The sequence below is a fragment of the Scardinius erythrophthalmus genome, assembly GCF_964197995.2.
Source record: "Scardinius erythrophthalmus genome assembly, chromosome: 17".
In the NCBI taxonomy this organism is placed as follows: Eukaryota; Metazoa; Chordata; class Actinopteri; order Cypriniformes; family Leuciscidae; genus Scardinius; species Scardinius erythrophthalmus.
Window position 1 is genome coordinate 16,344,287 of NC_138237.1, and position 25,152 is coordinate 16,369,438.

General features: G+C 38.4%; 1 protein-coding gene across 2 annotated transcripts in view; it reads left to right on the plus strand.

Annotated features, from left to right (window-relative positions):
- The first annotated feature begins 7,267 nt into the window (after nucleotides 1–7,267).
- The window catches only part of amacr (alpha-methylacyl-CoA racemase), a 30,113-nt gene continuing 12,228 nt past the window's right edge, over nucleotides 7,268–25,152 (plus strand). Inside the window, exons 1-4 of one of the 2 annotated variants that reach the window (XM_081391165.1) lie at nucleotides 7,268–7,461; nucleotides 14,065–14,124; nucleotides 15,257–15,331; nucleotides 24,469–24,723. In XM_081391165.1, coding sequence (XP_081247291.1) covers nucleotides 24,477–24,723 — 247 coding nt within the window. In that variant the 5' untranslated portion in view covers nucleotides 7,268–7,461; nucleotides 14,065–14,124; nucleotides 15,257–15,331; nucleotides 24,469–24,476. Of the gene's footprint in view, nucleotides 7,462–14,064; nucleotides 14,125–15,256; nucleotides 15,332–24,045; nucleotides 24,121–24,468; nucleotides 24,724–25,152 lie in introns of those variants that run through there. The other variant, XM_081391164.1, reaches the window with a different exon arrangement.

Genomic DNA, 25,152 nt, shown 5'->3' on the forward strand with positions numbered 1-25,152 from the left:
GATTTGTGAGAATCACTCAGACTGCTTTTGTGAACTGAATCGACTGATTCATTGACAAGACAAACTCAAAAAACAATTAAAATAGTTTTTAGAAGAACTAGATGTTTTGTGAATAATTACTTAAATTAAGCTATTCAATTGCTTCAGAAGACTTAAAATATTGTTTTTTCACCCCACGCCAAAAAGAGTCCAACTGGGAAGGAAGGACGGGCACCCTTGAGTGATGGAAGGTAACAGGCAGGTGTCCAGGTTCGTGCCGGCAGGCTAGGAAGCCTCCAGGGTGATACCGGCGATACAGGAGACAGAGAGGTGCCGGTAGCTCAAGGAGCCAGAGGAGCACCCCCTCCAAAATTTTCTTGGGAGGATCTATGGGGTTGTGAACCAGAGCGGACTCTGGAGCAGGCTCTGGACTTCCAGTCTCTGGAACGGACTCAGGGATTTCCTTAATTGAAACCATCTCTGGGATTTCACTCACTGGAACGGACTCAGGAATTTCACTCACTGGAACGGACTCGGGAATTTCTCTCACTGGAACGGACTCAGGAATTAATTTCACTCACTGGAACGGACTCGGGAATTTCTCTCACTGGAACGGACTTGGGAATTTATTATTTATTAATTTTTATGCTCTCAGAATAGGACTGGATTGAGCATGTGTAGTGTCATCTTTAACTTAATCATGAAATCAGAACCATTTTGCCCAAGGAAGTAGTTAATATTATTAACTAAGGATAGATAACATTTAGCTGGAGCAAGAAACTGAAATAAATCATCCAGTCCCATCCGAAAGTAAGCATTGAGCGTAGAATTGCTCCAGCTCACCAGATGGGAATACTCCAAAAAGTCCTCCACATACCGCTCTAGAGGCTGACTGTTCTGGCAGATGGTGTACAGGAGATGGTCCTCAGCCCTCTTTCTAGCCCCAGTAAGATCCATGCTTGAGTTTTTAGCCCTATTCAGACAGGACTTGTTTTCCAGGGGGTTGTTCGAGAAATTCATGTTTCACAGACATACTTTGCGATTTTAATCCCATCTGAATCTGCCAACTCTGTTTTTCCTCACACAACCTCTGTAAAAATTCCAGAGCAAATTACCTACTGTTTTTTGGCAAACTCAACGGTCCTCTGAGAAATCTAATCCCGTCCAAAATGCGAATGTCTGTGATTGCTGATGTTGTATTATTCTAACGCTTCTCCTCATGCGTTTTTGACCTACCGTTTGTGCACCAATCTTCAGCATGCTTTCATTTAGTTTCAGTATGGATTTTTTATCAATATCAGATAAAAAAAAAACAACAACATAAAATTAATAACTAGAGTCAAATCGTGGAAACTGCAAAGATCTATTTTAATATCAGTGTCAGGTAAGAGTAAGATACTTGTCTAGATTTCTCTGCTTGCTTATGTGGGTTTATTATAAACAGCCACTTCTACTCGTGAAATATTCTTAAATAAGGTTTTTATAATAAATTGAAATTTAGGCCTATACGAAGGAGCAGTTGAATGCTTGAATTGGATTGGTTGACACACATGCAGTTATTTTCAGGGAAATGTTATATGAACAAATAATAAATGAAAAGACATATAAGTCATATTCACACAAGCACAGCAGATGACCTTCTGTAACACCCATATATAGAGAAAACATTCACCTCTGTAATAAACACGGAGATGTTAGTCCTGCCTGAATCAGTACATGAAATGTCACAGACGTCCAGTGATAATTGTAACTCAAACATCCTTTAAAAAACTAGTCCCGTCCGAATAAGGTATTTGTTGGGTCCTGGATTCTGTCACGGTGGGTGGCTGTAATGAAGGTACATGACAATGTTGTAAATTAAATGGTCTTTAAATTGTAAATGGAAACACACTGGAGATAAACTTGAAGACACAGAAAAGAACAACCACTTCAACATAGACATAAAACAATCCAGGACAAGGAACCGACTGAAACTGAGATCTTAAGAGGAGCTAACGGGTTAATTAACAAGGAACAGGTGAATGAGATGAATCAATGAAACACTTGGGAAAACTGGGTCAATGGAAAACTAGCAAACAGAAAATGAACACAATGAAAACAAAGACAAAACAAAACCCTGACAAGTAATACCCCCTTGTGATTTTTTTAAAAGCTTTTGCTTGTGTTGAAAAGGGCGTTTGCTAACAAGTGGCTAAATGGTACTACAGTAGTCTGGCTATCACCAGACCAAGCTCAATCTTTTAAGATTGAGCATTAGTCTAGGGCAGGGATGGGCAACTTTGGTCCTGGAGGGCCACTGTCCTAGAGTTTAGCTTCAACCCTAATCAAACACACCTGAACAAGCTAATCAAGGTCCTCAGGATTACTAGAAAATTACATGCAGGTGATTTTTTTCAGGGTTGGAGCTAAACTCTGTAGGACAGTGGCCCTCCAGGACCAAAGTTGCCCATCCCTGGTCTAGAGAGTCTGCTCTGTATTTTCTACTGCACAAGAGACGTGATCAACGGGCATAGTTGATACCAATCAGACCAATGATCCAGGTGATGTACTTTGGAATTGGATTGGATTAAACCCACCAATAGCGTGCACGGTGGATAAGCCAGTTTGTGATTGGTCCCCGCAAATTTGTAACGGAAGCAGGATAGAAGAATCAAATCGCCAGCAGATCAAGCTGGGTTTACCCAGTCTAGGACTACAGAGGTTGTCAGGAACATAAATGCCATTACACCAAAACAGGTCACCTCATACTCACTAGTCCAATTTTACCACCTTGTGTTCATGATCATGCTTTTGCAAATTATTCCTCAAACTTTTGGGTAAAATGTTTAAGTCATGTGACTGTGGTGTTCGTTTAGCTTTTTACTTCTGCTGACTGTATTTAGGCTTCAAAATTCATAAAAGTTGTGTTCATTTGTGATTTATTGATTAATAAAAATGTCTAAGAATCATAATCTTTTGTTGGTCACAGAGCTTATTTTCTGCAATAATCCAAAAGCCAATGGAAAATTATATTGGGTTTTTTCTCAAAGGAGCCAGGGTGATTAACTTCCAGGTTGACCTATACACTGCAGCACTCTATTATACAGACTGCTGGAAATTCGCATTTTGTGTTCCACAGAATAAATAAAGTCATAAAGGTTTGGAATGGCATGAAGGTAAAAAGAAAATGAAACAAAATACCGAATTTAAATTTTTGAGTGAACCATTGCTTTAAATGTTAAAACTTGGCTGTGTCCTAAATCGCATACTCTCTTGATTAGGTACTTATTTTGAAAAACTAATTACTTCATGACCACTAAAAAAGTATGTTCTATATAGTATGAATGTGTGTAGTATGAATGTAATCTGGACGTACTACATTCACTATGCTGCATGTCATTATCAGATGGCCTACCAGAATCAGTTCAAATCCTCTCCCGTGGCCTCATGGGATAGTTAAGTGTCCATTGCATGCACACTTCAGAATCTCTCTGAACTTAGTAAGTCATCCGGGTACCTCTGCCTACTCTTTTACAGGTACCGTGAATTCGGACATACTTCTTTCGTCGCATGGTTCTTCTTTCGTCACACTGGTTTTTGCCTACTATATATAGTAGGGAAGTATGCGATTTTGGAGGCAGCCTTATCATTTAAAAAAAGATACACTGCCATCTATAGGACGACATGAGAAGTTATTGTGCATCGCTAGCCAATGGACAGCATAATTGTGGGACAGCTGGAAGTCCATTTTCTTTTTTGTCAGAGAGGTGAGGAGAGCTTGACCAGAACTCAAGATTGCTCTTGTAGCAGGTGGCTTTGAGTAATTGACCATGCTTTGACCCAGTGAATTGAGATTTGGTCCATTTGGCAGACTCTAAATTGTGTGGTTTAAACCTGGTTCTTTATATTATTCTCAAGGTCTTTTGAACTGATCTTGACATGGTCTTAAAAGTGAATGATGTTTCATTCCTTCTAGCGTGTAAAATTATACATGGGATTGTCAGCATGACTTACACATTTTATATAAAGGGCAAAGATAGACCTTCAAGAGGTGACTGCCCTTCTACAAAAACAAGTGATCAATACGGTAATGGAGGGTTAAATAAAAAAAAAGTCAGTGGATGTTAAGGTTATTTGAAATTGTTGTTATTTCTAGGCAATGATGTGAAAGAATTGAGTGTGTTTAAGGATGATTTAATATTGAAAAAAGATAAACGAGAAATAATTTAATCAGGATCCATCAAGTGATGATGCTGTCTTATAAATAAATAAATAAATAAATAAGCATTTAAAATACATCTAAGTTTTAGCTCTTCTTGTAGGTTAAATATTGTGAGCTCATATAGATGCACAGTTATAAATAGTTTTGAGGTCTACAGCAATACTGCCGCTTTAAATTGTCATGGTAACAGCAAAATTGTATCCAGTCAGAAATGCTGTTTGTCTCAGAGACAGACTAAAGATCCTGTTCGTTCACAATTAGTAATTGTAATTTTTTAGTCGGAAACCCGAGAAAAAGGGGAGATTTAAAGCAATGTTTCTCAACCAGTGGTCTGGGCCATCCAAAGAGGGCCAAAAGATGACATAAATATTGAATTATTGAAATATTACAATAATTGACTGTAATTCAAATAGCTAAACACCGAAGTGTACAAAATGTAGATACCACTTATTTTAAATCATATGCAATTGTTATATACATGCATTCAATTTAGTTGTTTTTTATAGATCTGTTTATGTTTGACTTGTCAAAGGACAGTAAGCACTAGCAGGGTCATTCATCCTGAAAATTGCTAAGCATAGGGAACAAGGGGAATATGTTTTGTGTAGTGAACCATCTGAGTGCATTTTCAAACACATCCGTCACACTATCACTTAATTACAAGGATGTCAGCTGCAGAGTTGACTTTGTATCGGAACAGATGGGGATGTATTTAGTTTGCTTCTCATAAAAGCCTTTATAGCCCTCATATTCACACGGGAACTTTGTCACACTGACACTTTGCAAGCATTCACAATTCACATCAAGCACTTACTTCATCCAGGGTGAGATTCATTGTCGCTTTAATTTGGTTATTTTGAGATGACGTGTTTGCTGAAAGCACTGGGACTGCATGTTCTCTTTGGTCTGAAGTTCACGTATAGTCAATTTATAACTTGTATATCTACAACTAACTTATTTAGTGACACCAAAATCTGATTCACATTTTTTTGCTGGTGAACTGTACAATGGAAAGTGAACAGAACTTGTGGAGCAACAAGGGATCAAGCACAATTTAATATTAGAAAAAAACAACAAGAAGACATCTGCTATGTCCAAACACTGACTGCTCGAATAAAGCGGCATTTTCATTTTTTGAGGAAAGAGTGTTGTGCTAATATTGCATTGTGTTGTATTTAACGAACACAGGCATCATGTGGTGCAATGTGAGATAGGTGTTGCTCATTATTCTTAATTGGCTCAGATATCATGCTGACACAGCGTGAGGAGGAGCAATTGGCATCTGAGTGAGATTTCCTACGTCACAGTTGGCCTGTATGAAGACGTACAAATTTATTGCCCCTCTTTAGTTTAAATGTCAGTAGTCAGTTATCTTAAACTTACACCATTTATTTAAATGTTGTATGCTGAAATATATGAGATTACATGGTTGTTTGCCTTGAGGCATAGTGTTGAAGTTTAAATTAGTACCTTTGGCACCAAATATGAGCTTCAGTAATTCTGATCAAGTAATTAAAGGAAACAGACTATTACCTGATATACATGAACATATATTAGTTTTTAATTATTTGTGGACTGGATAGTGAAAGTTGAAATCTTACGTTGGAAAAATGGAATCACGAATCGCTCAAAGACGGCAATCATCTTTTCCTCCTGCATTAATCAGTGTTTTGAACCAATGATGCAAATATTCACTGGTTTTGTTTCTGAATATATCAGGATTTTTTTTAGTAATTAAAATTGAGTAATAATTGAGTGATTCACTCATAAAGACAGTGTTCAATAGTTTTCTTCTTGAATGAATCAGCGTTTTGTACGTATCGTTTGAACAATTTTTTAAAGATGTTAATGATTCGTTCATAAAGAATGGATGTTTCTCAAACGGAAGTCTGCATCCTAGTGAGGCTGTATCCTTCCTAGTACTGTCCTTCAGAAGCTTGTAGGCTCGTGTCCTCCTCAATATTAAATGCTAGAATGAGACGTTCAAGTAAGTGGTCAAAAATATTATTAAAATGATTAATGAAACTACTGTTAAAATGATTGGAGGATGTGAAGGATACACTTAATATATACTTTAAAGGGGTCATCGGATGCCCATTTTCCACAAATTGGTATGATTCTTTAGGGTCTTCATGTAAAGTTTGTAACATACTTTGGTTAAAATTCCCTCCATCACGCCACCGGCCCTTATGAGACCCTCCATCACGCCACCGGCCCTTATTGCCTCAGATTGTGAAGCACAGCGCAGCAAGCAACAACCTCAGGCACAAAGGCATGACTCACCTCTGGTCATGCGACAACTGAGCACCAGCTTGTTTTCAGCATGTTAAAGGCTCGCTCAGCTTCTTTCACATGAGTGTTTGCTGTTGAGACGAGCCTCACAGGGTTCTGTTCAGGCTCTCTGTATGAAGTGGTGAGGCAGATGGTGCACTCAGGCAAGGATAGCCTCGGTGTCCCTTTCCCATCCATGATCAGATTCCAGTCTGACTGCAGCAATGAGGGACATGATGGATGGCAGAGACAGGTGAAGGTGGGAACGGTGGTCAGCTGATTCATCAGAATAAGAAAGAGAACCGCTGTGTTGAGATGGCAGTAGGACATGGGGGTCACCGCCTGTAAATATGTGATTGTTAGAACAATAAGTTTGAATAAAGCTTTGTTTCATGTGTTGTTGACTTGTGTGTATATATATATTTATTTATTTATTGTGATGGTTACTTTTTTCAATCTTTTACTCATTTATTCATGTTTCTTATTGTTGTCAGAAAATAAAATATAATTAATTTCATTAAATGCATTAATTCATTGTTTGACTGAAAATTGAGATGTGTACACTGCAAATATCTAGTGTAGTCATGCATAGCTAAGTCATAAGACAAAACAAATGACATTTTGCATGTTTTACAAAAATATATAATAAATAAAAAAAAGTAATATTAAGTAGGCCTATAGACCCTTTTACAGTTGGTAAACACGGTGACGTATTTGTGTGGGCGGAGCTTAGCTGGAGGCAGAAAGATCTCTCTGGCCGCTTCACTAACGTTAGTTTGCAAGTTTTGTTAGCTTGTTTTTTATCAATGACTGGAGAAAATCCGATTTTGTCTTAATGTGCAAGGTCACTCACTGTCCAGGACGCCGATTGTTATTTGCAAAAGTTAATTTTAACGGACGGAACCAGATGACGGTACACGCTCAGTCAGGACGAACTGACAGGATTAACGTTAACGCTACCCCCGGTTGAGTGGCCTGACTTCTACACCTACCCGATAGAGAAACCGAGGGTAAAGAGAAAATGAGGACATATAAATATATTTAGATGCCTATAATATAACTATGTGCTGAATGGTCATGTAAATACTTGTGTGGTTCAATCCGCAGTTCTGCCTAGCCAGCGCCAAGACGACAATGTAAAGAGTGACATACGGTGCAATTTGAATGATATGAATATTTTCTAGAAATAAAAATTCCAGATACAGTATACTCATTTTTCATTGATTCTTGCACCCAAGAACACAACAAGATGACTTTTAATAATAAAAATAATAATTTAAGCTCCTTATTATGTAGCCGAATCTGTGCTGGTTTGTATTGGCCGCCTCCAGTTTTCCGTTTGTTTTGCCTTCAGCTAGCGCCGTGACGTAGGCGCAAAAGGGGTCTATTGGTCAGCATTTATTATTATTATTGTGCATAAGTGTTGGGGTGGGCTAGCAATTTAATTCATTTTCTCTCGCGGTACTTTGATTTCATAAACCGATCGGTCTGTGCTGCGCCGGTTCAAGTCGAACAAACATGGGGCACGTTCAAGTTCAAAACGGTGCGCAACGTTTTGCTACGGTTTCCAGGTTGAACGTCATGTTTCCTGGAAACGGCGTGCACCGGTGTGCAACGGGGTTTGAGATACGTTTTCTCTTGTTTGGTGGGTGTGTCAGAACTGCAGTCCAATCAGCAGCAACATGCGGTAAAGCATGCGGTATTAAAGTGAACTCGCACTGTTCAAGAAAAGTAATTTACAATTGTGTTTGATATTGCTCGGTATAGCCTACGCAACAACTGAAGATATTAGTTTTTCGTAAGTTTTATTGTAAAAATATAGGATATCAACATAATGATGCAGTGCCGGCCCGAGCCTTTTGGGGGCCCTAAGCAGAATTTGATTTGGGGGGCCCCCTCCCACCACGCGGAGTCACCTGTGCTTGACGATTATTGACACAATGTCACTCTATAATGTTACATTATAAATGAATACAATGAGGTTATGTATTAATACAAAATAAATACTTAATAAAAAATAGATACTTAAATAAAAAAAATAACTTTTTCTTTACTTTTACTTACTCTTTGAAACGTCTGAAAACAAATTGAAAACAAACATATTAAAAAAAATTATTTGCAAAATATCCTTTGCATATACTTTGCAGTTTGAATGATGTCTTGTATGAACATGACGGAGTATGTTTTTATGTTTCCACTGTTCGATCGCGCCCGCGCCTCACACACACACACACACACACACACACACACACAACATACAACATATTCCAGCATTGCAATCTTGACATCACAGCCTGTTCGTTATAGCCGTAATAAAATATAATAATAAAATAGTCAACCTAACATATAAAAAATTACACTGCTCTGTTTAAATAGTCAGTAGTAACCTACAATTCGTACCATTCAGCGCTGCATAGCCTAAGCACCGCTCCACTGTTATGTTTCCAAGCACATTTTTGCATGTGAAGAGAATGATTTTTTCCCTCGATATTGGATTTCAAGCACTTTTGCGCATATGAAGAGAATGATTTTTCCCTCGATATTGGAACGTGGGTGAAGTACAAATAAGCCTATAATAAAGAATAGTTTACCATCCAAATCCATCGCGATTGTTGAAACATTTTGATTCTAATGAGAGAGATGCGTGAGCCCAACGCCGCTTTCACTTTCACTTTAAATTATTTCGTTTTGGCTTGTTTATAGTTCTTTTTTAATCTTGTTCTGTTCTGAATCTCATTAAATTTAAAAGATAAATCATTGATCAAATCAAATTTTTGTGACATGGCTTAACATTACCGTGACTTTGCGCACGAATTGTCTATGCAGGCGAGGTTATGCGCATGACTCAAACACTGGCAGACACAGCAGAAGTTGTAGGCAGGTATATTGGTCATGAAATCAGAATTTTCTTGTATTGAATTATTTATCCATTCATTCATTCATTTATATCACTTGTTTAATTTAATAAATATGTAAAAAAAAAAAAAAAAAATCGCTTGGGGGCCCCCTGGTGGCGAGGGGGCCCTAAGCAGCCGCTTAGTTCGCTTATGCCTCGGGCCGGCCCTGTAATGATGTAGTTGTTTATATTTTTAGCTTCATTGCAAGTCTATGACATTTGGTAGGCTATAGAAATAAACAATGGTAATTAAGTGCTTTTCCTAAAACTGAGAAAGAAAATAGGGTATTAAAACAGCACGAACTACAAATAAAGTCAATATGTGAGGCTAAATAGATGTTTTAGTCTGAATTAGGTAAGATGTGTGCTTCCATTTCAGTTTCAGCAATCCCTTCACTTGATTGGGATGTTCTCTTTTGTTCTGGGCGGCAAGTGCAGTAACTGTAACATCGGGCATATTTTGTAGTATTAAACATATTTATGCCGACTTCATCAGGCTCCGAAATTCTTCCCAAAGAATGGCCTTCTCAGCTGCCATAGTTGCAACTCTTGCGTCATCAGAACAGTGTGTTCAACACATCACCGTTTCTGTTTAAAAAACGTTGTGCAACGTTTTGTCGGGGCTGAACGCAGCCCTGTAGTCTGTGAGGTAAACTAAATTATGTTTTATTAACAAGGTTCGGGAGGAGCATGTGCAGATAATTAACCCAATCAGCACAAGTGGAGATCAATCAGTAATCAACTCAGGACAAGATAAATAACAGCAGAACCCCCCACCTCTGTTCCTTGACAGTTTATCAGCATCCCATCTCCTCACTTCCATCTACTCTTACCAACGGGGGGGAGTAGGCCTACTCTGGGTTTGGGCAGAAATTCCGAGCTCGGAGCCCTCCACCCGGACAGCACGCCAAATATGCATAACCTTTACCGTAATAATTATATGTAGACGTGAACTCATGAAGCGCTATTGGTTATTTGAAAAGGCGGAGGAGCCATTAAATATGTCCAGCCTTAGCGTCCTGTTTCAGTAGAAATTACCTCAATGCATCATACAAAGCTACGTGTTAAGCACTTCAATGGGCCTTTAAGGTTGGATCAATTAGGCTACAGTTTGACCACCTAGCCTGGAAATTTACTGTTGCATATTTACAGTCTTTTACAGTTAAAATTACAATATGAACACACTTGAAATAAGAATATTGTGCAATCATCTGGAGATCGGCATCTGGCAGTGTTGTAATTCAGAAACAGTGTATAGCTGACATTTATAAATTCAGTCTGGTTGTCTTGAGTTCATGTGGAATCGGTAAAGCAGACGCTCCAGAAGACCTGTGAGGAGGGGTCGGCTACTTTCATAAACCGTAACCATTCCCTGATAAGGAATCGGAACATTTTTATTGAGCTGATAATTTACTCAAAAGAAACTTTATTTGAACAGAGGGCCCTTGAGGCTTTATGTTCGTTTTATCTTCCCAGATCATGCTCAAATATCAGAGAGCTTTTAGCTGAAAATATGCTGCATGATAGAACTTCCTCCCAGCAGCAGCAGGATTTCAGCAACTATTCTGGAAGTCTGCTGTAAATAACCTCTGGCCTTTCTCATTTATATGTATTTTCCATCAAAAGTTGCACAGTTCCTTCGACTTATTTTAAAGTCGCAGGAGATCTTACTTTGCATGAGTTGCGTCAATTATGAAAGAAATTTACATTAGTGGCTTAAGAGAAAATGCCACAGAATATTATTTAGGCTTTGATGAATTCATTCACTCAAATTGTGCACCTGCCGTTTGATTTGTAATACTGTACTTACTTTATAAATAATAAAGTGGAAGCATTCACATACTGGTAGCATATTGAGTCACTATAACATTTCATAACAGCAAAATCCACATGCCTTAAAATGGACAAATTTGGTGTGAATAAAATGCAAATTTAATGGATATGCTGTAATATATGAAAATATATTTTTTATATATGACATTATTTTTCTATATTTTTTCTATATTATTTATAAAACAATTAACAAACCATTTTTTAACTATTTAAACTTGCATAAATATTTTTGACTAACATGAGAATGTTAAGACAAACCTTTTTCTTAACATTAATTTTAACATATCTGTATATAATCTGAACTTTACACAATACATGTTGTTTCAAAACAGCTTTTAAAATAATAGTGCCTTAAGAAAACTATGGAAGTAAAATAATCTCAAATGTTTTTGAAACAAAAAGCCTGTTGAATTGCACTACTTGAAAAATAATAGGCATTGCATTAACCATGCTTGCATTTTAATGCATTGTATTTTTAGGGCTTGCATTTTTATGGGCTGAAATTCAACATGGTTGAATATTTAAGCTGTGAATATTTCAATTAAAAACATTTCAAACACATTTTCATTATTAAAAATTCAATAATCCATATTCACCTTTCATATTTCACTTCCAAAATATTCAAACTGTTTAAAAATACAACCTATAATATTCAACAGGCAATTTTCGGTCCATTTTATTTCGCTTCCACAAATTCAGTGGTTCAAATTCGACAGTAAATTCAACGGAACTGCAGGAAAACCAATAGATTATCGAGCATACTATCCATCTGCTGTTAGTCAACCTCACCAGCAGGTGGTGCAAAAGCGCGTGTTGTTGACGAAGACCAGCAACTGTTAGAGCAAGCCATTCATTCATTAAACTCATTTAACAGCAATGTAAGTGTATTTGTGATTTTTATGACGGCGGTTGTATGTTAAATTCAGTGTCTTCACGGTTACTTTCCCTGTGTAGCCTACAATCATCTTTCTCTACCGTGAACAAGATAATGTTATTCCCCGATGCGGATACGCAGATCCAATGTTACATTTTTGAGGTTGACGTATATTTCTCTTGGTTGTTTAGTTGCCTTAACTTTATATTGTGGCGATGTGCTGCATGCAGGCTATTAGGGTTTCCCTCAAAACGTCAGGATTCCCCTGCTGGACATATAAAACGCTTAATGTAGCTTAATGGACTAATTACAGTGATATAAAAGACCAAACTCGCAGGAAAGCAGATTGACTCAGAATAACGCACAAAGTTTAATGCTGAGCGTTTCCCAGTGATAGACTGGCATAAAGTTGGCTTGACGTTTGACATTCGCACATTTAGGGACCGTCTCTAAAGTGTATACGTCTTTGGTATACACGTTTCAAACTTCAATATCATTTGAATAGACTTACAGTCATAAAACCAACTGTAAAGTGTTCATGTGGTGCCAGCCATAATGCGCACCCTTTGGATTTTTTATATTTATTCAAATAAATTAAAGTTTGCTATTGAAGTTAGAAACGTGTATGCCAATGTTGTATGCAACTTTTGAGACGGTCCCTTAATGTGCGAATGTCCAAATGTCAAGCCAATTTTACATTTATTAGGCTACATTTAGTCGTTTATTTAGCAGACCCTTTTATCCAAAGCGATTTACAGTTAAACTAACAATAGGAGGACAACAAAATGCAAGTAGCCTACTATGACTCTTCACAGTTTAAGCTAATGCAACGTACTACTCTCTCTCTCTCTCTCTCTCTCTCTCTCTCTCCACACACACACACACACGTGTGTGTATGTGTGTGTGTGTGGAGAGAGAAGAGAAAAGAAAGTGTTAATGATCAAGTGTTGATTTTATGCCAGTATATCACGAAACGCTCTGCATGAAACTTTGCGCGTTACGTTCATATTCTTAGTCCATAGTAGCCTACATCCCCATAAAGGTGCGAGTTTGGTCTTTCATATCACTGTATTAGTCCATAGCGTTTTGCCCCGACAGAAGGGGAATCCTTGAGTGTGAGGTATTGAGGGAAACCGATTATAATCCTGATCATGTAGGTAGAGAAAGCTGATAACATGTAGGCTACAAAATGTAACAATGAAGTTATTGAATGAAACATAAACACAGCTTTTGTGTCTTTATCATCTTTTCCGCATATACTAATCATTTTCATTTTATGAATGAATGGCTTGCTCTAACTGTTGCTGGTCTTCGTCAACAACACGCGCTTTTGCACCACCTGCTGGTGAGGTTGACTAACAGCAGATGGATAGTATGCTCGATAATCTATTGTTTTTCCTGCAGTTCCGTTGAATTTACTGTCGAATTTGAACCACTGAATTTGTGGAAGCGAATTTGTGGAAGCGAAATAAAATGGACCGAAAATTGCCTGTTGAATATTATAGGTTGTATTTTTAAACAGTTTGAATATTTTGGAAGTGAAATATGAAAGGTGAATATGGATTATGGAATTTTTAATAATGAAAATGTGTTTGAAATGTTTTTAATTGAAATATTCACAGCTTAAATATTCAACCATGTTGAATTTCAGCCCATAAAAATGCAAGCCCTAAAAATACAATGCATTAAAATGCAAGCATGGTTAATGCAATGCCTATTATTTTTCAAGTAGTGCAATTCAACAGGCTTTTTGTTTCAAAAACATTTGAGATTATTTTACTTCCATAGAAAACCAAGTATATAACCGTAAACTGTATAATTATTTCAAGTCACATTCGTATCATTGAACAACTATCTGCAAGTTTTTATCATTTGTTTGAATTTTCATGCAACATTAAGATTAAGTATACACTCATGCTGTTTTTATCAATTTGCATATGAAGATAGGATGGTGTTTTATGCATAGCTTAATTTGAGATTGACCTGCCTGTCATTATATTCTCCCTGCAGGTTCAAAGAGATGCCAACATCAATATCATTCTTTCTTCCGGATGTAAGGCAAATGTTCAAGTGAGTTTGGTATTTGTGATGTTTCATGCAGTCCACTGTTCAGAAATGATGCAAGAGTGTTTAATATTCTTCAAGATCTTGCCTGTACAGTTAACAAGACATTACGCAGGGATCAAAGATTGTGCCAATTCACAGTCCTGCTCTTTATTTCAGTCCTTTATTTCAAGTGTTAAATTTGTGTAAATAATGTAAATTGACTATCTTTTAAATATGCTCTGGATTAATAAATAAATAAATAAATAAAGATAATAAAAAATAAAATATCCCTCACATTTATTATATCATTTGAGAAAAATCCAATCTGTTTTGACACCATACCCCAATAAACACCAAAACACAATACAATAGTGTTTACTGGTGTCTGTTGGGTTGGTGCTTATGTGACCCAGCCAACAAAAGACAGTTCAATGGGTCAGTGTAAACCACTGAAGACATTTTAAACAGCACCTGATTACTTTAAATGCTTGTCACAAGAAATGCTTATGATGCTTAATGCTTATTACACGCCTATGCTTAAAATTCAGATCACACTGCCTCTGTCTTACTGAACACATTTTGGCTTTAGTTATAATGCTGCATAATGTTCTATCTGAGCATTGACGGGGGTGAGCAGCGGTATGCATAAAGCAACATAAAATCAAATAATCACATGAAAGTACCTGGACAAATGCAGTGCATTTAAAAAAATGATTTCATGCATTTATCAGGGTTGGGTTTAAATTTGTGACGATGATTCTGGTTGGAGGAGATAGGAAAGACATTCATTTGTTAAAAGAAAGCTTGTGTAAAATGAAAGACAACAATAAAAATTACTATTGAGAGTCTTATAAAGAATTTTAGAACAGGTCTTGTTAGGGAACATCTTCCCTACTGTTATTTACATCCAGGTGAGCTGCAGGTTCAGCAGGGGTTAGGATGGTGAATAAACCACTGCCTTTGATCTGTAGGGAAGAATTCATCATCCATTCTGGACAAAAAGACAAAGAAGTAAAAAAACAAATGTGTCTGAAATTGGTTAGAATGAAGAAAAGAAAACAAAATCCATGTAACTTAGAGACACACAACCCCCCCACACATCCATAATGAAAAGAGAGTTGATGGAACTAAAAGATCCTTCCTTTTCCATCAACAGGATAATTAGTATTTGCACCTACAGAGCTGAGATCAAAGCATTTGTGAGGATGCTGGAGAGAATGTTCATTTGCTGGTGAGTTTTTTTTTTTTTTTTTTGCAATAATGCGTGATAGATGTGGGTTGTTGGGTCAGTGAGTGCTTAGTGGCCCATGGTGACCACAGCACATGGCTTTCTTCTACTTGCTCCATGTGATTTTATATCTATCTTTGCCCATCCTTGGGCACTGAGTGGGCTTTCAATGTGTGTGTGGCTCAGGTATAGGCCTGACAAAATGTCCCTACAAAGATGGTAACCGTCACAAAAATAAAAAGAAGTTTATTCAAGTGTGCTATTAGTTTACTTCTTTTAAACTAAAAATAAGAAAGTATTTTCAGTCTACTTTTTATACTTCTCAGAAATATAGGCCTTAAAATTGCACATAAAGGGTTAGTTCACCCAAAAATGAAATTTCTGTCATTAATTACTCACCTTCATGTAAATCCAAACCTGTAAGACCTTTGTTCATCTTCGGAACACAAATTAAGATATTTTTGTTGAAATCTGAGAGCTTTCTGACCCCCCATTGCCTAGATCGCAATGTCATAACCACTTTCATTGCTGAAAATTCAGCTTTGCATCACATAAATAAATGATAATTTTTTATCAAATAAATGCAGGCTTGATGAGCAGAAGAAACTTCTTTCAAAAACATTAAAAATAGTAATGTTTCCAAACTTTTAGCCTGTACTGTGTCCCCCCAAAACTGCACAACTGTAGAGTAAAACATTAATAAAAAAAGTGATAATAAAAAATGCGTCTTAAAACTGACATGATTGTTACATAATCAAACAGCCTGGGGACTCTGTAGAACTCAGAACAACTGCTAACATTAAGTTATATGGTAAAAATAACTGCCATCAAAATTATAGTATCTTACTTCTATGCAATAAATTGTTCATTCACTACATCACTTTACCTCTGTCTTTATCCCCTTTTATCCTCTTCTCTTCTTTTTGGCACTGTATCTATCGCAGACTATGCTCATTTATAATGTGTCATGTAAATTCGGCCATCCGTCACCATCAGGAAACTTTCACCGTGTCTAGAACTGGTGCGAGCTCCCAGGCCCGTGTGTTAACAAAAGCAGTGCTGTCTATAACATTGGATGCGGCGTCGCGCACGCTACACAACAAATTACCAACAACTGATCGCGCGCGCGCTCTGTTTCTGTCCGGTTCAAGTCGAACAAGCCTACGAGTCGTACTTGACAGCACCATGGAAACGAATCCGAGCGCTGATACGTCGGATTCAATAGTGACGTTAGAGGTGTGAATAAATTCTATCCATTTCATTCTGAAAACGGAATAGAACTCGAGCGTTTGAGCAACCGAACATACATCTCCAAACCATTGGGCCGTGACGTGACAAGTTTAGTGACAACGGTAGGGATGCCCGTGAACAAATCGTTCTTTTGAACCGGTTCTTTTTTTGTGAACCGGTCGAACCAGTTCACCAAATCGAACTGAATCTTTCAAAACAGAATCAGCGCTTATCTAGTTTTCTGAAGTTAGCCCACTCGCTTTCGGACGTGCCTGACAGTCACTCCGACTCGAAATAAACAATATCTCGACAGTAAACTGATGGAACCGATGAGCACGAGCAGCTGACACTGAGCATACGTTTTACTGCCGCCTACAGCAAGGTCACCTTGGCCAGGTGGTATTTATAGCACAGGGGGCGGAACGCTTCAGATTCTAGAGTGCATTTGATTGGACAGAATATGTGATGAGAAGCTGGATTCAGAGCAAACCTATAGATTTAAATGTCAAACTTAATAAACTGAAGATGGGCGATGCAGTATTTGAATCTTAATGGATTATTACATTGAAAATGTCACTCGTTATTGTGGAAAAGAACACTTTTTATTGTTTTTCTTTGTCCTTGCTGTATTACGTGACCAAGTGCTCTGTTCCAAAAAAACTATAAACCTTATTGACAGCAGTGCCATCTTTAATTTTTAATGGGAATGAAAGCGAGGCTGTGAATAGACATGCATCTTTTCAATAGGTTATACATTTATTTAATGTTTTTTGGGTTGGTCTGCTGATGAAAGACTGCAAAAATGTCTTTCCAAGAAATTTCAGTAAACAAAAAAAACCCGACAATATGAACCGTGGAAAATTATAAGTGATCTAGGAGCTTATTTATACAGCTTTTTTTACAGTGTAGCCTATACCCTTGAAAACATGGTAAGTCTATCCCTCTCAGCCTAGCTTTCATACCTGACATGGAGTAAGAATTGAGGCAGCATGGGAAGGCATCATAACTGATGTGAAGGCTGTAAGATTTGCTTTTGGAGTTGCTACCAGTAGAGGTTACCAAATTAGGTTACATGATTAGGATGATATCTATAGGCAGTTAGGCCAACACGATCTCATGAAAGTGCGTATCTATAGCACGAATGATATTTCTCGTATAATTTATATGCCAAAACGAGTTTTTGTGTTCAAATGATATGCACTGTAAACCCCTTGGGTAGGATTTAGGGATGAGGAGGGCATGCATATTACACGCCATAAAGTGCGTATCATATGCACGCGAAAACTGCATATCATATGTACGCAAAAACTCATTTTGGCGTATAAATGATACGAGAAATATCATTCGTGCTATAGATACGCACTTTCATGAGATCGGGCTCGTTAGGCTAGTAGCAAGGCAGCGCACAAGGTTTTGGAGCAGCTAATTTCAAAAGGAAACCTAGTGTTGTAGCATGGACAAATCAGACACACACATTATTCATTATATTTAATGAATTATCCAGCAAACTCACTCTCCCAACAAAGGTCTATGAAACTTTCCCCTAAAACAGCAACTAACATCCCAAATGAAGCTAACCAGGTGTCCTGTTACAGGACACATTAAGAATGATAAGACTTTTACGACCCAAAAGGGAGTTGCAGAGAGTATCCATATTTCCCCTCCCATGATTTTCTTTTATGGGGTTTTCATGTATTCAATTCTCTCTTTTAAACTCTTTTGGATTAATGTTTCAGACTTGCATACGGTTAACCAAAACCATATGTGTAGCATGTTTAGTCTCTATAAACTCCAATCTTCATCCCCCATTTGTTAATTTACATTCCTTTTTGCTAACTTTATGACGCATTAGTATAATAAGAATCTTGAAGATTATTTTCTTAAACACCCAATCAAATTAAGGAAATGGAAATGTACCCTGGCAATGTACATTTCTTAGAATTAATAAACAATTGACACTTAGTGTTCACGGGCCAAACAGGTTTATTGACTGTAATATTAATTTGACTACATTAAGTTAATTCTATTAACTGATCCAAATATTCATAATTAATTATAACAAGTTGATTAATTATTAATATTTATTTTAAGCTAATTTGCTACAGTGTCTACAATGATAAAGGAAGAATTAATGCCTTGTTGTACTGAATATAAAGCTTTATATCTTTGTGGTAATCTAACTGTTTCTAAGCTCAACTGCTCAAAGAATATGAAAATTAAGAGAGCATTTGAGATGTCTGATTTCATTATGTGAAATAAGATAAAAAGCCAAGTGACATTCAGCGAATGAATGAGATACTTTGTAAAGCAACCCAGCAAGCAATAGCTGTCATTTCACCGTTTCGGTTAACTGTAGACCCGATATAGTCTGGCTATGAGTACTAGCCAAAATAACCTTGAATTTGGTTACATCTCGTTTTTCCAAAATAACTTGCGAGACGTATTATATTCCATCTTTTAAGCAAAATCAACAGTGATTACAAGGTGTTTGGTTTCATTTCTTTGACATATTATCTAAGTGATGACTAGTCCATTTTTTGGGCTATGGTTTAGATGACTATTATATTTTCACTGACAGCCCACATTTTTCCTTGTTTTAGCCTAGACGTCAGGGCTGTATTTGGACCGCTAGACATCTTTTAAACACAAAATTGCTTGCCGGGAATTCATTCTATCCATGAAACATCAGAAATGTCAAACATAAACAGATGCGTTTTGCGCCAAGCCGAATCCATTGAATTTACCAACTCAAATAAGACTTACATCCGTAAAATGACTCCTGGAGTCTCTTCTGTCCTCAAAGAGAGGGCACTTCTCGCTTTCATCAGATGATTAGGCAGCGTCAAGTCATGTCAGCTCCCTTTCATCTGAAGAGCAATCAAATTTCTTTCATGAACCGGCAAGAAATTATAAGCAAAACTATAGACTTCTCAGTGAGAAGAAGATTTTAATTGCCTTGACTCTGTTGGGAGTCTGACAATGAATTCAAAATGACTCTGCAAAGTTACTATCATGTTGCTTTGGCTGTGTTGATTTGAAACTTTATGCATGAAGCCTGGAGGTGTTAATTGAGACAATGCTTTCTGAATCATGATGATATCATTAAAGTGCAGAAACACTTCAGACAGGATGATCCAAATAACATCTCTAATTTGATATATGAATTGCAAACACACTAAATGCCAATATGCCATTTCACTATATGAAAGTGTCATGACTACATTTGGACTGTTTAGCTGAGAGACAAAGCCAAGTGTTTTCATGTTTGTAGGTTTTGTACGGTTTCATTTTAATGAAATGTAAATCTATTTCATATGTTAGACCAATAACATTTTCAAAATGTTTTCCAACTAGCGTTACAGAGTTGTCTGAACGTGGCATTTCACTGTATGCTGCCGATTGACTCTCTAATTGATAACTATAAGGAAAATAAAATGAAAGCAGTCCTAAACTAAGTCAAAGGGATTTATGTATCTCAAGGTCTTCTATATGAACATTGAGGAAAGTGCTACTGAGTGTGTCAATTGAGACTGACCTTGCTGCTGAATGCATGTGTTTACCCACAATACAGCGGTCACATCTTTACAATTGTAATTCTTGAACTAAAGCTTATTATGACCGTCGCTAGCGTAGCTAGCGAAAGCGGTCATATAGGGATTGTCAAAGTTTTTTTTTTTTCCCGTCACCTTACTGAATTTTTCGTCAACGATACCAGGGACACCGAAACACCGGGGAACATGAAATTTGGTGGGCATGTAGCCCCACTAGACTTCTAAGGAAAAATTTCGTTTGGTCCCCGGGGGCCACTCCCCCCCCGCGCTGGGCCCCCCCAAACCCCAAAAAATGCAGTTTTTCCTAAATAACTACCTGAACCGTGGCACCGAGGATGAAGAAATTTTTATGGTATGTTGGTCTACTAGACTTTTACGGAAAAATTTCATTTGGTCCCCGGGGGCCACTTCCCCCCCCCGCGCTGGGGCCCCTGTAAATTTTTCGTCAACGATACCAGGGACACCGAAGCACCGGGGAACATGAAATTTGGTGGGCATGTAGCGCCACTAGACTTCTAAGGAAAAATTTCGTTTGGTCCCCGGGGGCCACTCCCCCCCCGCGCTGGGCCCCCCCAAACCCCAAAAAATGCAGTTTTTCCTAAATAACTACCTGAACCGTGGCACCGAGGATGAAGAAATTTTTATGGTATGTTGGTCTACTAGACTTTTACGGAAAAATTTCGTTTGGTCCCTGGGGGCCACTTCCCCCCCCGCGCTGGGGCCCCCGTAAATTTTTCGTCAACGATACCAGGGACACCGAAGCACCGGGGAACATGAAATTTGGTGGGCATGTAGCCCCACTAGACTTCTAAGGAAAAATTTTGTTTGGTCCCCGGGGGCCACTCCCCCCCCCCCGCACTGGGCCCCCCCAAACCCCCAAAAATGCAGTTTTTCCTAAATAACTACCTGAACCGTGGCACCGAGGATGAAGAAATTTTTATGGTATGTTGGTCTACTAGACTTTTACGGAAAAATTTCGTTTGGTCCCCGGGGGCCACTTCCCCCCCCGCGCTGGGGCCCCCGTAAATTTTTCGTCAACGATACCAGGGACACCGAAGCACCGGGGAACATGAAATTTGGTGGGCATGTAGCCCCACTAGACTTCTAAGGAAAAATTTCGTTTGGTCCCCGGGGGCCACTCCCCCCCCCCCCCCCGCGCTGGGCCCCCCCAAACCCAAAACAATGCAGTTTTTCCTAAATAACTACCTGAACCGTGGCACCGAGGATGAAGAAATTTTTATGGTATGTTGGTCTACTAGACTTTTACGGAAAAATTTCGTTTGGTCCCCGGGGGCCACTTCCCCCCCCGCGCTGGGGCCCCCGTAAATTTTTCGTCAACGATACCAGGGACACCGAAGCACCGGGGAACATGAAATTTGGTGGGCATTTAGCCCCACTAGACTTCTAAGGAAAAATTTCGTTTGGTCCCCGGGGGCCACTCCCCCCCCGGGCTGGGCCCCCCCAAACCCAAAAAAATGCAGTTTTTCCTAAATTACTACCTGAACCGTGGCACCGAGGATGAAGAAATTTTTATGGTATGTTGGTCTACTAGACTTTTAGGGAAAAATTTAGTTTGGTCCCCGGGGGCCACTCCCCCCACCCCCACCCCCCCCCCCCCCCGCGCTGGGGCCCCCGTAAATTTTTTGTCAACGATACCAGGGACACTGAAGCACCGGGGAACATGAAATTTGGTGGGCATGTAGCCCCACTAGACTTCTAAGGAAAAATTTCGTTTGGTCCCCGGGGGCCACTCCCCCCCCCCGCTGGGCCCCCCCAAACCCAAAAAAATGCAGTTTTTCCTAAATAACTACCTGAACCGTGGCACCGAGGGTGAAGAAATTTTTATGGTATGTTGGTCTACTAGACTTTTACGGAAAAATTTCGTTTGGTCCCCGGGGGCCACTTCCCCCCCTGAGCTGGGGCCCCCGTAAATTTTTCGTCAACGATACCAGGGACACCGAAGCACCGGGGAACATGAAATTTGGTGGGCATGTAGCCCCACTAGACTTCTACGGAAAAATTTCGTTTGGTCCCCGGGGGCCACTCCCCCCCCCGCGCTGGGCCCCCCCAAACCCAAAAAAATGCAGTTTTTCCTAAATTACTACCTGAACCGTGCCAACGAGGATGAAGAAATTTTTATGGTATGTTGCTCTTAAGGGCCCACATCAACCTAGCCCTTAATCACTCATTTGTGATTTGCGCCCCTCCCATAAAAAATGAAAATGCAATATTATTCTGCTTTAATCGCCCCTATCTTCAGTGGAGATGTTCAGAACTGCACCATATTTCATGTGTATGATTAACTTGACATCCTCTGGGGGTATCCTCTGCTAAGTTTTGTAGAATTTCATCCATGGGGGGGTATAAAATAAATTCATTTATGTGCACATTTAGTGACTGTACACTCATCGGCCTGTAGATGGTGCTGTTGAGCGAAGGGTTGCTGGTTTAGGATGATACTGTCACACACACACATGCAGGAATACAAAGAAACGCAAGCATGCACACACACTGACATCCACACGCACAGACACACACCCATACACACACATACAAATCCACATGCACAGACACACACACACAAACACACACGCGCACACATGTACGCACACATACATACACGCACAGACACACACACACACACACACACACACACACACACACACACACACACACACACACAGACACACACATACACAAACACACACACACACACACATACACACACACACACACACACACACACACACACACACACACACACACACACACACACACACACACACACAGACAGACATGCACATACTATTACTTTTTTTAGGTATATACATAAACACGCAATACAGCCAAATTACTCCACGTCATTTATTTTTGTGGAAAGCCAGTGCAGGCCTGAGCGGCGGTCATATTTTGTACCGCAATGCGGTACATCTAGTTATTCAATAATATTGGAAATACAGGAAATTTACTAAATATCTTCATGGAACATGATCTTTACTTAATATCTTAATGATTTTTGACATAAAAGAAAAATCTATAATTTTGACCCATACAATGTTTTGTTGGCTATTGCCACAAATATACCCGTGCTACTTGTGACTGGTTTTGTGATCCAGGGTCACATATGTGCTGAATGTGTTCCTGATTTCCTACATTGAATTGATATTGAATGCATAAATGTAGCAGTGTTGAGACACAAATTTGCAGTGATATCTCCAAACATTTTTCTGTCTTACAAGTATCATTTATATATAAAATATTGAATGTGTCTTCAATCTGATCCCATTTGTTACATATTTAGCCCATTTGAATTATTCATCCTTGACTGTACTATAAATATTTGGGAAGGCACAAGCGTGACATATTTTTGAGGGATCAATCCTTAATTTTCAGAGTCAAATTAAAGCATTGTGTACCCCTATACTGCCCAATTGTAGCGTCACTACAGAAAAAGCAGCATGCAGAAACTCAATGCATATAATGATGGAATGAGGCTGTTGCTTAAGGTGCCACGATACGCAGTGCAAGCCAAATGTTTGAGCATGTGTGTATGTATACATGGATGTATGTGTGGGTTATCTGACTATAATTTTAACACTGACAAACATGCTTCATAATATTCCTCTAGTATAGCCTAACCAAATTTCACAATGGAATTTTTTTTTTAATTGTATTGAATGATTTATTTTGAACCTATATTTATCAGTATATAACGCCATCCCTTATGCTACTTTGTCAGTTATATAGGCCTACAGTTTATATTTGAGAGAGAGAGAGAGAGAGAGAGAGAGAGAGAGAGAGAGAGAGAGAGAGAGAGAGAGAGAGAGAGAGAGAGAGAGAGAGAGAGAGAGAGAGAGAGAGAGAGAGAGAGAGAGAGAGAGAATTTGAAAATTCTCCTTTGAAAATTTGAAATTGAGAGACTTCAACAACTACAACGTCCATAATCCTATGCGCACGCACACGTCATAAAGACGCGCCGGGCAGTTTGGTTCGAAGTGAACATTTTAAACGGTTTGTTGTCTACAGTTTATTTCAAAGTCATAATTACTAGTGTTTTGTCTGATGCTTTTTACGAAAAGGTGGTTTGGACAGAAAACACACATAATGAAATGTTGTTATTTAACGCTATTGCCAGTTTAGCAGTTTGATAAGTTGGGAATAGACAACTGGAGTGAACTGTGACCCAAATAACAACTGTCATTTGCACGGTGCTTTTTGATATGATTTCTTTTTTCGTACATGGTATATTGTGCATTTCATTGTACATATAGAGTGTTTCAACCACTCCCAGGCTGCATAATTATGTGAATATATTTATTTCACGTGTAACATTATTATTATTATTATTTATATAAACAGGATCCATTATGGCTCTGACAGGACTGCGTGTAATTGAGCTGGCAGGACTAGCCCCTGCACCCTTTTGCGGGATGATACTTGCGGACTTCGGCGCAAGGGTGATCCGGGTAGATCGGACAAAGGTGTCAATGACTGTAGATACTCAAGCACGAGGCAAACAATCAGTGGCCTTGAATCTGAAGAGTCCCAAAGCTGTCGCTGTTCTGAAAAGACTGTGTGTCCAGTCAGATGTGGTTCTGGAGCCTTACCGTAAAGGTCAGTACCTTAATTAAAAGAAGCAAACATGGTTCCACATTTCTTGACACTTTGACATATTTATTTATTTGTTTATTTATTTGTTTATTTTTGTGCCAGTTAATCCTTTTCTAGCGAGATGGTAGTGTGTATTTTATTTCTTGAATGTAGTATCTTCCTGATCCTGACACAACTAGATGTATAATAGCATAGAGAGCATGTATAGCATAGAGCATGTCTTTACCTATATTCCTATAATGTAATATAACAAATGAAAAACTATTAAAAAAAAATAGGACCCTTTGTTTTTATTTAGTTTTCTTTCTTTTTTTAAATAATTTAGCAGCTTTTTATTTTTTTGTAAATTTTGTAATCTTAATTATTATGATAGCTCTGATAAACTGTAATTACAAAAATAAACTTAATAATAATGGTTAAACACATCGAAAA